Raw genomic sequence first — 13,762 nt, 5'->3', positions numbered from 1 at the left:
GAAACGCTACGGGAACTAAATCATGTGGTATTCCCTGTATACAGGGAATCCCCCTCCAGGAACTCCACCTACAGGGAATCCCACTCTTTTGGTCGACATAGACCCCATCAGCGTTACTGAGAGTTGGTTGACTGTGTAGGTTCGACTGTACCACACAAGACATTCATCTGTACAACTGGTTGAGAAATGTTTTGGCATTTTTTTAACTGGAGTGGATGTAGCCACTTCCATCTTGTAATTCACCTGCCACATTTTTTCTTTAAGGAATGATGCAGCACTGTTGTTAGGCCAAAAAAAAAATAGGTCTGTTTACGGTAACATAGGCCAAAAAAATAGGGTCGGTAGGTCGTGAATTTTTTTTTTTTTTTTCCTCCAAAAACCCATATTTTTACGTTATTTTGCAAAAAAAACAAGATTTTTTTTTTCTTCCCCCAAATGCCAAAAAAAAGTCTAGGGTCGCGCGAAAAAAATAGGGTCGGTCGGGTTACCGTAAACAGACCTATTTTTTTTTTTGGCCTTAGTTGTTACCAGGCCTCAGTCTGTCGTCATTGACACATACTGTTTTTGATCTGACGCATTGGTCTGACCTCTGGACAGTCGACCATACATACGATAGTTCTGACATGTAGGTCTTCTGGCCATCAATTTTCCTACCGAACAAAGAAAGCCAGCAAATTTGGACCAGTACCTATTTTCAATCCAGGGCCAACTGACATTTCGCACTCTGAGCCTCAGAAACAACTCTGATGCATGAGTTGTGTTGGTGGGCATCTGTACCACCAGCAGAAACCCCATCTGCTTCACTGCCTGTGTCTAATTAATGTATTTCAGGCAGAATATAAACAAGAAGAGCAAACGCTCGATCGAGTCACTTTCGCAGTTCTGAATATTATATGAGGCATCAGATGGACAGGAAGAAATTGCTATTCACAACACAATGAGTCACGTTCACATAAAATTTGAGCCCGGTCACTTTTATAGTTTCCGAGAAAAGCCCAACGTTAAGTTGTGTGTTGCCGAACAGAAAAGGCTAGTTATCTCCCTTGTTTTTCTGATAACGTTCGTAAAAGGCTACAGATGTAAATACTTTGATGTAAAGAATAATCCTACAAAGTTTCAATCACATCCGATGAACTTTGTCAAAGATATAAAATGTCTAATTTTTCCTTTGACGCTGACCTGTGACCTTGAAAAAGGTCAAAGGTCAACGAAACCATCGTTAAAGTGTAGAGGTCATTGGAGGTCACGACTAAACAAAATATGAGCCCGATCGCTTTGATAGTTTCCGAGAAAAGTCCAACGTTAAGGTGGTGTCTACGGACAGCCGGCCGGACGGCCGGCCGGCCGGACAGACTAACACTGACCGATTACATAGAGTCACTTTTTCTCAAGTGACTCAAAAATTGGTTTTTTTCGGTGCCAAGGCCCAAACATTTAGAGTAGGTCAGCTTTTTTTCTCACAATGAAAAACTGTTTTCTCTCCTACCCAGGTGCATTGTTTTTTTATTGGGTAAAACTTTTTGGAAGTTGTACAGACGTCTGATGTTATTGAGACCTAACACTATAATGTCAACAAATCAACTTTTTATTTCTTTTTTTTTTACTCAAAAGTTCTTTGCGAGCTCTAATTGTAAAAGTAAAGTACACCAACCAAAGTGGTTACAAACACTCAGTCACAGAACACAAAATAATGGGTCAAAATGTGCATGCATAAAACATGAAAACATACCATATGATACACTCAGCTGTTTTGTTGGGTGTTAACAAGAGCTTTGAGATGTGAAAACATTATGTCAGTAACTGTGTAAGCCATTATTTATTTTCCTAAAGCTGAACATTAATTCAACCCAACAGATGAAGCAGCTTTCAAAAGGGAAAACAGCCACCGCTAACAAAGAACAAGAAAAATTAGGGAGAGAAAAATGGGAAGAGAATGTTTATTATATAGAAACCATAGCTTTCTCGTACAAAGGGAAAATATCAAATAATTTTTACCTGATGGACATTTATGTGGGCTAGTGAATTTCAAAAGGTAAATGTAGCCTGTCTGGCTAATTGAAATAGTTCAACTTCCCCATCCCTCTTGTAATTCGGTCAATAATTCAAGTCCACTATTGAGACCTAACACTATAATAGTGCAACCTGTGTCTGTCAGTTGACCCTGACCTTGTACTCCTATCTGTGGTCAGTTTGAGTTTGACCCCCTCTGCTGACCCTAGACTAATTTTTATTGCTCTTACGTAACAAAGATTGATGATTAACCAAGTTATAGTATGAACTTTATGACACAAACAGAGCTGCCAGCCTCCGGGGAAAATTGCGTAAGCTTGCGTCAGTGTCCGTGCAGCTGCTTAGAGGCATGCGCATGAATCGAGTATCAGTCATTAAAATCGATTTCAATTTCGCACAAGATAGAGGTAAACGTCTGCTACACACCAGATAACCCTGATGTTTGAGTTAGGTCTGACAATCACTTGTTTATCGATACTTAGTGTTTGCACTAGAATTAGGACTCAGCATCGAAAAAAATCACAAACCACACCCCCTGAAGGGCCCCAAAGCCAAGGGAAGCAACGCGTGTTTAATTTTCTCTCGACGCAGATATGTCACGATACGATACCTGATCGGACAAATCCTGAAGACAGAGCGAGCGCCATTTTCCCCGCGCCGATAAAACCGACACGGAAATCTGTGGGCAGCACCGTATGTTTGGACGCCATGTTGATTTTCCACTGAAGGCGCAGGAAATTGAAATGATCTATGCGGAAGAGACGAAGGATAGTAAGGTCGCCCACGTGCACCTGACCAATGCGCACGCATGCGCATACTGCGATTCGCGCTGTACCCCACCCCTTTCACCATCCGACCTTGACATAGATAGATGTGCTTAGCGATACGTGTACCGGACTTTTTTTGGTTTTGATTTGTGAAATACTGCCACGCAGATGCTGGCTACCATGCAAAACAACAGAAACAGAACAACAAAAATTTAAAAAGCAAAAACAAACGGCACTCAGTGAAACAATGATTTTGCTATGATTGTCTGGAGACTGAAAGTATTTCCTGTATAATAGTAGAAACAGCCAAAAATGACCCAGTACCAAAACGTCATGACAGTCACGTGACACGGGTCAACCTGATTTTTTCAGTCAAATGCGCGATAAACACACACTTTAAAACAATCATTCAATATTTCACACTCAGTGCAACGAAACTGACAAACAAACACAAGAAATAACCAAACAAAAATACTGGCAGTATGAGTTGACCCATAGACAAATGGTCTATGGTTGACCAAAGGCAAAGCAAACTCTGACCAAAACAAAGTCAGTAGAGTGCGCTCAGTCTATCGAAACTGACTTGAAGGGCCCTGGACGATTTATGATTTCCACCTGCGCATCAAGTTCTTATCTCCGGCTAATGAAAACATGGACCTTGTACCCAAAGGATAGCGGGGTGAGGGGGGAGGGGGAGAGTCCAAGTTTCAAGGGTTGCTGAACAACAGGGCAAAAGTCCAGCGCTTATCCAAAAAGAAAGTGTGTGTGGTTCTTTTTCGTATCTTTTATGTGGGGGGGGGGGGGGGAGAGACTTCGATCAACCCTCCCAGGCTAACAGTGAACGCCAGGGATTGTAATTGTTATTAACATCTACAAATCCTCTGATATTTTAACTATTCTCGTTTTTCTTCTTTCTACCTTTAGTCAAGTTTTTATTTTATATTTTTTACGCACGAAAACCGACGGTACTTCTTTTACCCGGAATCGACCGAAATCGACCGGAATCGACCAAAATCGACCGGAATCGACCAAAATCGACTTACTAATGTAATGAAAACCACAGCACACCACTAATAAAAATGGTATAATCATCACTACTATGTAAAGCATGGTGCCTCACCTGAATATGAAAAACGTGTTTCCTGGTTTTTCAGTGACCCCACCGTTGCAGCCATTGCGGTTCATGAGTACAAGGGTACAATGACTCATGAATCTGTACATGGCCGCACGGGGTCTGGAAATCCAGGCAACTATATCAGACTTGACCCAGATCTAATGACCAAAGTTAGAAAAGACAGCAGCAAGACACCAAGGCAAGTGTACTTTGAGCATACACAGACAGATGATGGCCACAGTCTTCGCAACAGAAAACAGGTTTATAACTGTAGATACCGTGCCAGGAAACAGGAAGAACCATCTACATCCCATAAAGCTAATTTTGCCGACCAGGTAGCAGGTGTCGAAGACCTTCAAATGTCGCTACCTTTCATACAACTGATCGTGAGACAAAATGGAAAGGTCCCATGCATTATATTGTACAACAACGACCAAATGTCCGACCTGAAAAGATTTTGTTGTCCACCATTGACCGCACAGAGCACTGTCCTTGGTGTCGACAAAACCTTTAACCTCAGTGACGTACATGTTACATGCACAGTGTATAAAAACCTCGCTGTAAAAAATCGTACGACAAAGGAGCACCCCATTTTCTTTGGTCCTCTGTTTCTCCATGGGGATAGTGATATTGACACGTACTTTTTGTTTTTTCAACGTCTGGCTGGGGCACTCGCTCATTGTGATCAGTCACCCATTTGGGGAAGTGACGAGGAAACCGCCATTCGCAGTGCCGTCATCAAAGCGTTTCCAGCCTCTATTAGGTTAAGTTGTACGCTTCATTTGAAGAAAAACTTGGATGCTGTGTTGGCAGACAAGGTTGGGTTGCCACGATCGGAAAGAAAAGGCATAGTAAAGAGTATCTTCACAAAACGGGGGTTCTTGGCTTCACGCCATTGCTCGAGGACAATGTCAGAGGGAGTCACAAACCTGGCCTTTTGCTACCATCGGCGCTGTGGACAAATAACAATGCTGAGAGTGCCAACCATGTACTGAAACACGCTGTGGACAAATAACAATGCTGAGAGTGCCAACCATGTACTGAAACACGCTGTGGACAAATAACAATGCTGAGAGTGCCAACCATGTACTGAAACACGCTGTGGACAAATAACAATGCTCAGTGAGAGTGCCAACCATGTACTGAAACACGCTGTGGACAAATAACAATGCTGAGAGTGCCAACCATGTACTGAAACACGCTGTGGACAAATAACTATGCTGAGAGTGCCAACCATGTACTGAAACACGCTGTGGACAAATAACAATGCTCAGTGAGAGTGCCAACCATGTACTGAAACACGCTGTGGACAAATAACAATGCTGAGAGTGCCAACCATGTACTGAAACACGCTGTGGACAAATAACAATGCTGAGAGTGCCAACCATGTACTGAAACACGCTGTGGACAAATAACAATGCTCAGTGAGAGTGCCAACCATGTACTGAAACACGCTGTGGACAAATAACAATGCTGAGAGTGCCAACCATGTACTGAAACACTCGCTGTGGACAAATAACAATGCTCAGTGAGAGTGCCAACCATGTACTGAAACACGCTGTGGACAAATAACAATGCTGAGAGTGCCAACCATGAACTGAAACACGCTGTGCAATGGAAGTCGCCAAAAGCTGGTGGACTTGGTACAAGTCATTCATGGTGTAATCACCCAACAGTTCAATGAGGTTAAACGAGCCATGTATGGTTACGGTGATTACGATCTGGCTGATGAGTATCAGCAGTTTGCTGTGCCGTATGGTTACGGTGATTACGATATGGCTGATGAGTATCAGCAGTTTGCTGTGCCGTATGGTTACGGTGATTACGATATGGCTGATGAGTATCAGCAGTTTGCTGTGCCGTATGGTTACGGTGATTACGATATGGCTGATGAGTATCAGCAGTTTGCTGTGCCGTATGGTTACGGTGATTACGATCTGGCTGAAGAGTATCAGCAGTTTGCTGTGCCGTATGGTTACGGTGATTACGATCAGGCTGAAGAGTATCAGCAGTTTGCTGTGCCGTATGGTTACGGTGATTACGATCTGGCTGAAGAGTATCAGCAGTTTGCTGTGCCGCATGGCGTGTGGCAAAAAAAAAAAAACCACTCCAGCAAAGAGAACGTCACTTTTTGAAGTTCTCGAAAACACTGAAATGTGTAAACAGCGTCCGCAGCACCGACGGTAGCAAAAGTGCAGTAGCACCTACACACAAAGGCCGTAAACCTGGCCAAAAAAAGAGAACACGCACAGCCAAAACATGCACCCCACAACCAAAACGGATCAGGACCCGTGCACCTTCATCCACTGACGAAGATTTTGAAACGCTGCCAGAATAAGCTAAACTTGATTTAAAGAGATCTCAGTATCCGCAGAATGAGGACGTTACATTTTCGGCTTGGTTTGACTTTAATTTTTGTAATGAAAGCACGTGCTGCATGGCCGGAAAGGATTTTGTGAAGGAGCACGCCTTTATTTGATTTAAATCTTTCTTTAAGGGCAAAATCTTTTATAATCGTCGAAAACAAGAATGGATTGTTTTAATAGAACTGATTTGTGTGGATCAAGAAAGTGTTTTATTCTGTTCAACAAATATATTTCCCTCGACATGGTTTTACACAACGATCTAACATGATGGGCTATTACATCGTTGCCAATTAATAAGGAATGAGGATTATTCTTGATGTTTTGTGAAGGAGGACGCCTTTATTTGATTTGAATCTTTCTTTTAAGGGCAAAATCTTAAGTTTTTTATAATCGTCGAAAACAAGAATGGATTGTTTTAATAGAACTGATTTGTGTGGATCAAGAAAGTGTTTTATTCTGTTTAACAAATATATTTCCCTCGACATGGTTTTTTACACAACGATCCAAAACTTTGTGATCTTCTACTTCTGCTATTGCATCGTTGCCAATTAAGGAATGAGGATTATTCTTGATGTTTTGTGAAGGAGGACGCCTTTATTTGATTTGAATCTTTCTTTTAAGGGCAAAATCTTAAGTTTTTTTATAATCGTCGAAAACAAGAATGGATTGTTTTAATAGAACTGATTTGTGTGGATCAAGAAAGTGTTTTATTCTGTTCAACAAATATATTTCCCTCGACATGGTTTTACACAACGATCTAACATGATGGGTCCAAGATAGATTATTATCGATATTTACTCCCAAAACTTTGTGATCTTCTACTTCCGCTATTGCATCGTTGCCAATTAATAAGGAATGAGGATCATTCTTGATGTTTTGTGAAGGAGGACGCCTTTATTTGATTTGAATCTTTCTTTTAAGGGCAAAATCTTAAGTTTTTTTATAATCGTCGAAAACAAGAATGGATTGTTTTAATAGAACTGATTCGTGTTGATCAAGAAAGTGTTTTATTCTGTTTAACAAATATATTTCCCTCGACATGGTTTTACACAACGATCCAAAACTTTGTGATCTTCTACTTCTGCTATTGCATCGTTGCCAATTAATAAGGAATGAGGATTGTTCTTGATGTTTTGTCTTTTTTGCCTTGTTGTAATTAACATTGTATTTGGTCTTGTGGGGGTGAAGACTCATGTGGTTAAATTCCGTCCAATTAATGATATCATCTACACTGTTCTGCAATGATAAATAAACTTGTCTAATTTTTTGTCAGCGGTGTGTATGGTCGTATCATCAGCAAATAGTTCACACACATCATTAACACTAAAAGGAAGATCGTTAATAGGGAGAGAGAGAGAGAGAGAGAGAGAGAGAGAGAGAGAGAGAGAGAGAGAGAGAGAGAGAGAGAGAGAGAGAGAGAGAGAGAGAGAGAGAGAGAGAGAGAGAGAGAGAGAGAGAGAGAAGCACCTAAACACTGACAAAGGCCGTAAACCTGGACAAAACAAAATAACAGGCACAGCCAAAACTGACGAAGATTATACCAGAGAGATGTATCACATCTCTGATTATACCATTTGTATTAGTAGTGTAACACACCGGTGACACTGTGACGGTTCCCCTACGCTTTGTGTTCGGTGCCCTGACCCTTTGTGTTCGGTTCCCACTCGGTTCCCACACGCCAAAATTCGCGGACAAAACATCCATTTATGGTAGTATTACGCAATGTTGCTCTCTGAGAATGGTCTTGTTAGATCTGTGAGTGTTTACACTACATGCCTAGGTGCTGTTGGATTGAAGGTTTTTGATATTTTAGCCGTTATTAGGTAGAATGCCTTCCACTTTACTGCAAAACTGCATAATTCGTAGCATCGGCAAGAAATATCCTACCAAAAAATGCCTGCTTGGAACTGTCGTTGGTCCAGCAAAAAGTTCAACATGTCTGTAGCAGACAGCCCAAGTTTCAAGATTGTAGGGCCATCCAAACAGCCGTAATAATAAAAACAACAAAAGTAGTCAGTGAAATTGGCTGTGTTCGGTCCCCACACACTTTTGTGACGTAGGCGTGACGGTTCCCATAATTCATTGTGTCGGTCCCCACTTTCTGTGTCGGACCCCACTTTCGACCTAATTTCTCTGTGACGGACCCCACAACCAGCCTATTTTGTGTCGGTCCCCTCACCTTCTTGGATTTATGACTTGCCGGTTACTTGTATCATTGTATTCATTGAATCTAATTGTCTCGGAGTTATTTTTCAGCAAAAACCGGCAAGGCAGCACCTTTTGTGATACCAAGTAAGTCAGATGACATCAGTATGTGTGTGTGTGTGTGTGTGTGTGTGTGTGTGTGTGTGTGTGTGTGTGTGTGTGTGTGTGTGTATGTGTGAGAGAGAGAGAGAGAGAGAGAGAGAGAGAGAGAGAGTGAGAGAGAGAGAGAGAGAGATTGACACCTTTCCAGATCACTCCGGTTATGCGACACTACCGCGAGCGTCACTACCGCGTGTCACACTACGGCGAGTACGACACTACCGCGTGTAACACTACCGCGTGTCACACTACCGCGAGTACGACACTACCGCGAGTATAACACTGCCGCGTGTCACACTACCGCGCGTACCACAACCGCGAGTACCATAACCGTAGAGAGAACGCATGCAAACTTACTTCTTGTGAGTTTGTGTTCTAACGGCTTTGATTGGAAGCAACCCATTCTATATGTATTCTGATAGTGTGTTCTGATCGTTTTGAGTTCTTGGTTAGCATGACAAACATTGAATTAGTGTTCAGAGAACAGACCAGGCCTTTTTGTTTTATATTTCAAGGAAACATTTCAACCTTTGCCTTCAGCCATGGAAGTCATAAAATGACACGCGGTAATGTTATACTCGCGGTAGTGTGACACGCGGTAGTGTTATACTCGCGGTAGTGTCGTACTCACGGTAGTGTCGTACTCGCGGTAAGTTCTGTTTCCGTACCCGCGACAGCGGCAGCGACAAAAGAAAACGCGCGCAAACGCGTGACGTGTTTCCGTACTTGCGTTTTAAACATGCGGTAAAATCTGTAAACTCCCGCGTTGCCGCGCGACAACGCGAAAAAATCGCTCCAGGACCCTTTCAAAAAATCGCGTCGCTTGCCGCTTGTCGCGCCGCTAACGCGTCGCGCGTGTGGAAACACTCCTGGTCATTTTCTATGTGCTTGATTTTCGTCGCACCGCTGGAAAAACGCTATCGCGGGTACGGAAACACAACTTTAGTGTGAGACGCGGTAGTGGTACTCGCGGTAGTGACGCTCGCGGTAGTGACCAGCACCCGATCACTCCACATAAACGCTGGTTCTGGTTGCATTGTGCCGCTGACATACAGCTAATAGGATTTTTACACCCCCGGTATAGGGGTGTGTATAGGTTTCACTCGATGTGTTTGTGTTCGCAAGTAGATCTCAAGAATGAACGGACCGATCGTCACCAAACTTGGTGAACAGGTTCTATACATTCCTGAGACGGTCCTTACAAAAATTGGGACCAGTCAAACACACGGTTAGGGAGTTATTGGTGGATTAAAATTATACAAGGCCTGGTATAGACGGACACCCCCGTTGGTCAAAGGGAAATAACCATTCTCACTGCCACCAACTGAGAAGGTTATTTCCCTTTGACGGGGGTGTAGTTCCTATCGGAGGAATTTCTTGTTTTAATCCTTTTGTGGTATTGCTGATGATGCTGAACATGTATTTTACTAGTTTACCAATATGTATCTTTGACCCTGATAGCCTACGAAAACGGAGCAATCATGGCCCAACATTGGCCCAATGCTGAATTTATTGGCGCGGTGTTGAGCCTTAGTCGGGCCGTTGTCGTAGGCTGTCAGGGTTTATGTAGCCTTGTTCCATTGTATTCTGACTGTCATAAAGTAATTAATTTTAAGAGAAAGCAGTCATGAACACAAGGAGCTGGGAAAAGTTGCCTCTTACAACAAGCGTGGATAAAGACACATACTTGACACAGGCAAGTACTCTTTTTTTTTTTCAATCACCACTAGAAGTCCCTGGGCAGCATTTTGCTCTGAAAACTGAATCTCACATACGACAGGTGGATCTTTTATTTTAAAAATGTGCCAAATTGCATATCTCCAAGGCCTTAAGACTAAGAGTAGATATTGGGAAGGCCAGTTCAAGAAGGTGTGGGTGGATCAACACATAATTTGCTGGTATACTGGGAACCGTCCCAGAGATAAATAATGTTATATATTATTTGTGGCATAAACTAATAAAGTTAGTCTCTCTCTCTCTCTCTCTCTCTCTCTCTCTCTCTCTCTCTCTCTCTCTCTCTCTCTCTCTCTCTCTCTCTCACACACACATACACACACATACTGATGTCATCTGACTTACTTGGTATCACAAAAGGTGCTGCCTTGCCGGTTTTTGCTGAAAAATAACTCCGAGACAATTAGATTCAATGAATACAATGATACAAGTAACCGGCAAGTCATAAATCCAAGAAGGTGTGGGGACCGACACAAAATAGGCTGGTTGTGGGGTCCGTCACAGAGAAATTAGGTCGAAAGTGGGGTCCGACACAGAAAGTGGGGACCGACACAATGAATTATGGGAACCGTCACGCCTACGTCACAAAAGTGTGTGGGGACCGAACACAGCCAATTTCACTGACTACTTTTGTTGTTTTTATTATTACGGCTGTTTGGATGGCCCTACAATCTTGAAACTTGGGCTGTCTGCTACAGACATGTTGAACTTTTTGCTGGACCAACGACAGTTCCAAGCAGGCATTTTTTGGTAGGATATTTCTTGCCGATGCTACGAATTATGCAGTTTTGCAGTAAAGTGGAAGGCATTCTACCTAATAACGGCTAAAATATCAAAAACCTTCAATCCAACAGCACCTAGGCATGTAGTGTAAACACTCACAGATCTAACAAGACCATTCTCAGAGAGCAACATTGCGTAATACTACCATAAATGGATGTTTTGTCCGCGAATTTTGGCGTGTGGGAACCGAGTGGGAACCGAACACAAAGGGTCAGGGCACCGGACACAAAGCGTAGGGGAACCGTCACAGTGTCACCGGTGTGTGTAAGTCGAAACCCGTTATCAAGAAACAGCACAATGTGAATGACTAAAGCCAACCGCCCGTAGTTGGAATCAAACTGTGAACAAATGACTGAGGTATTCACGGTGCTTGAAACTGAACATAATTTATGTGCTGGAATAAGCAAACAGTTTCCGTTCATAAGCAAATACTGGACATAGAATTGCTCGATCCCTGTCGGCTTCGCCGGAGAGAGCTGACCGGAGAAATGTTCTGTTCAAATTCCCAGGAAACAGTAGGAGGTTTTAATTGCTTCTTTTTGTTCACGTAAGAGGGGATGTCAAGCGATCTTACACAATTTAAAGATCGCAGAAAATAACATACGCATGCTTTATTCAATGTACGGAGAAGGAATACGAAGATTCACTGACAAAAACTGCTGACTGACGTGACTCAAACTGAAAGGATAAACTTGAAAAAAACCTGCACGTCTGTCAAATCGTTTCGTGCACTCAACACACTCGATCACTGTCAGCATTAGAAGCGAAAACTTATGAGAGACTGATTACTGATGAATACTTAACACATCAAAATACTGGATTAGTTATACTGCCTATCAAATGCTGGGCATCGAAATACCAACACAAAGAAGACAAAGCAAAGGCTGACCACAGGCGGGTTGACCAAGACAATCGCAAAGTCCCCAAACAGAGCCTCAACAGCAAAAGGGTGATTGGAGAGAAATAAAATACAAACACACATTGCTCTGCTTACCCGAGTAGATAAAACCTCTCGCCATAGCCTGTGCCATTCTTCCTCCACCGATAAATCCAACCATTTTGATGAAAATGTAGTTTGCATTTCCTTCGAACAGCGCTTCAGGTACATTCGTTCGTAGCAGACGACTTTCTCCAATGCAAGAAAATATGCCGCACAGCTGATATGAGTGGCGACGACGCATGCGCGAGAAACGTAGGTTTCTCATTGGCCACCTACGCACAGAGGAAAACTTCCCCCACCCGACCCCTCCATGCGCGTTATCAGTGCAATGCCGCTGGCGAAGAGAATGTCTGAATGAGCGACAGTTATCCTTCTTCTGACACATTTCTGTCCTTATAACCGTTTTCCTGGCACTCGGTGCCGCTAAAAGTGCATCCGTGCGAAGGGAGGTTAGATCTACTCGACTTATTGTATTATGTACGTCTGTACGATTCAATCTTAATACTGTCCAAATTCCCATGAAATAGGGAGAATTTTGGTTGAAACTGACCCGCGTCACGAAACGGCAAAGGCATGTCTGTAAAACATAAATTTTGTTTCGGTCCCAACGGAAAGTCTCCAACAAACTGAAAGCATACACTACCTTATATTTTCTAGAGTAGCGTCATTTCTTTAAACTAAATCGCGGTTAATATAATTTAAAATAAATTCTAGTGCACTATCTTCCTTTTGTAAATATCGTTACTAAACTGAGCGGCCAATGATAGGGCGTTTTTTTCCGCTGCTACACGACCTTAACCTTGATCCACTGAGTCATTCCCGCAAGATTTTCCCGCTGTCCAACTCAATTTCTTTGTATCGTACTCACATCAGTACTTTTTGTACGAGTTTGTACGAATGCGCATTTTTAGTGCGACTTTGGTATACAAGCTTATTATATATCTAGACGATCGTTTCCTTCAAGTCGGACCGCACCGCCTCCGGGCCACAACTTACGGTTGCATCAGTCACCGGCTGAACCAGGCCGCTGATACTAAAGAAAATGCGTCGCTCGACTGAACAATAAGAAAGCCACAGATGAGCAAACTCAGTGACAGAGGTATCCAAACTGACAGAGGTATCCAAACTGATTCGTGGGATCGACTCTTGCACGAGAATGTACAACTGAAAACGATTGAAAATAGATTGAAAAGAGGACTGAGAGTGGGGGGGGGGGGGGGGGGGGGGGGGGGTGGGGGGGGGGAGGGGGGGGGGGGGGAGGGGGGGGGGGGGGGCCGGGATGGGAGGCAGACGCCGGGAAACTACAACTAAGCAAGAGTACATTCTGAATAAATGGAAATAAGTCATTGGAGTCCAAAAGCAAAACATAAGCTGGTCAGTCATAATCAACATCATAATCAACATCATAATCAACATCATAATCATAATCATAATCAAAATCAAATAATATAAACAAAACACAAAGCCATGCAAGCCGAGCGAGCCGAAAGCCGGGGAGAAACTGAACTGATAAAAAAAATACTTTAAGTGAAATGACAACTTTACTTCGAAACAGATTTATTTTCGTTATTGTGTGTGTGTGTGTGTGTGTGTGTGTGTAGCAAAGAAACTACAATGGGAACCTTATGTACAGTGTTTGGTGCTAGTGCCAAAACAAAAAATTAGTCATTTTTCCGTGAAAATAACTAATTATCCCGTGAAAATGAGTATCCCAGCGAGACTGCTGAACATTACTTATTGCATT

General features: G+C 42.7%; 1 protein-coding gene across 2 annotated transcripts in view; it reads right to left on the bottom strand.

Annotated features, from left to right (window-relative positions):
• LOC138980532 (pyrroline-5-carboxylate reductase 3-like) overlaps nucleotides 1-12,216 on the bottom strand; it is a 28,228-nt gene extending 16,012 nt beyond the window's left edge. The window contains exon 1 of one of the 2 annotated variants that reach the window (XM_070353427.1): nucleotides 12,073-12,216. In XM_070353427.1, the coding sequence (XP_070209528.1) occupies nucleotides 12,073-12,136 (64 nt within the window). In that variant the 5' untranslated portion in view covers nucleotides 12,137-12,216. Of the gene's footprint in view, nucleotides 1-2,620; nucleotides 2,956-12,072 lie in introns of those variants that run through there. The other variant, XM_070353425.1, reaches the window with a different exon arrangement.
• Between the last annotated feature and the right edge of the window lie 1,546 nt (nucleotides 12,217-13,762).

This window comes from Littorina saxatilis, linkage group LG11 (genome assembly GCF_037325665.1).
Source record: "Littorina saxatilis isolate snail1 linkage group LG11, US_GU_Lsax_2.0, whole genome shotgun sequence".
Lineage (NCBI taxonomy): Eukaryota > Metazoa > Mollusca > Gastropoda > Littorinimorpha > Littorinidae > Littorina > Littorina saxatilis.
The sequence above is the reverse complement of the archived record's forward strand: the minus strand, read 5'-3'. Positions and strand labels throughout refer to the sequence as shown.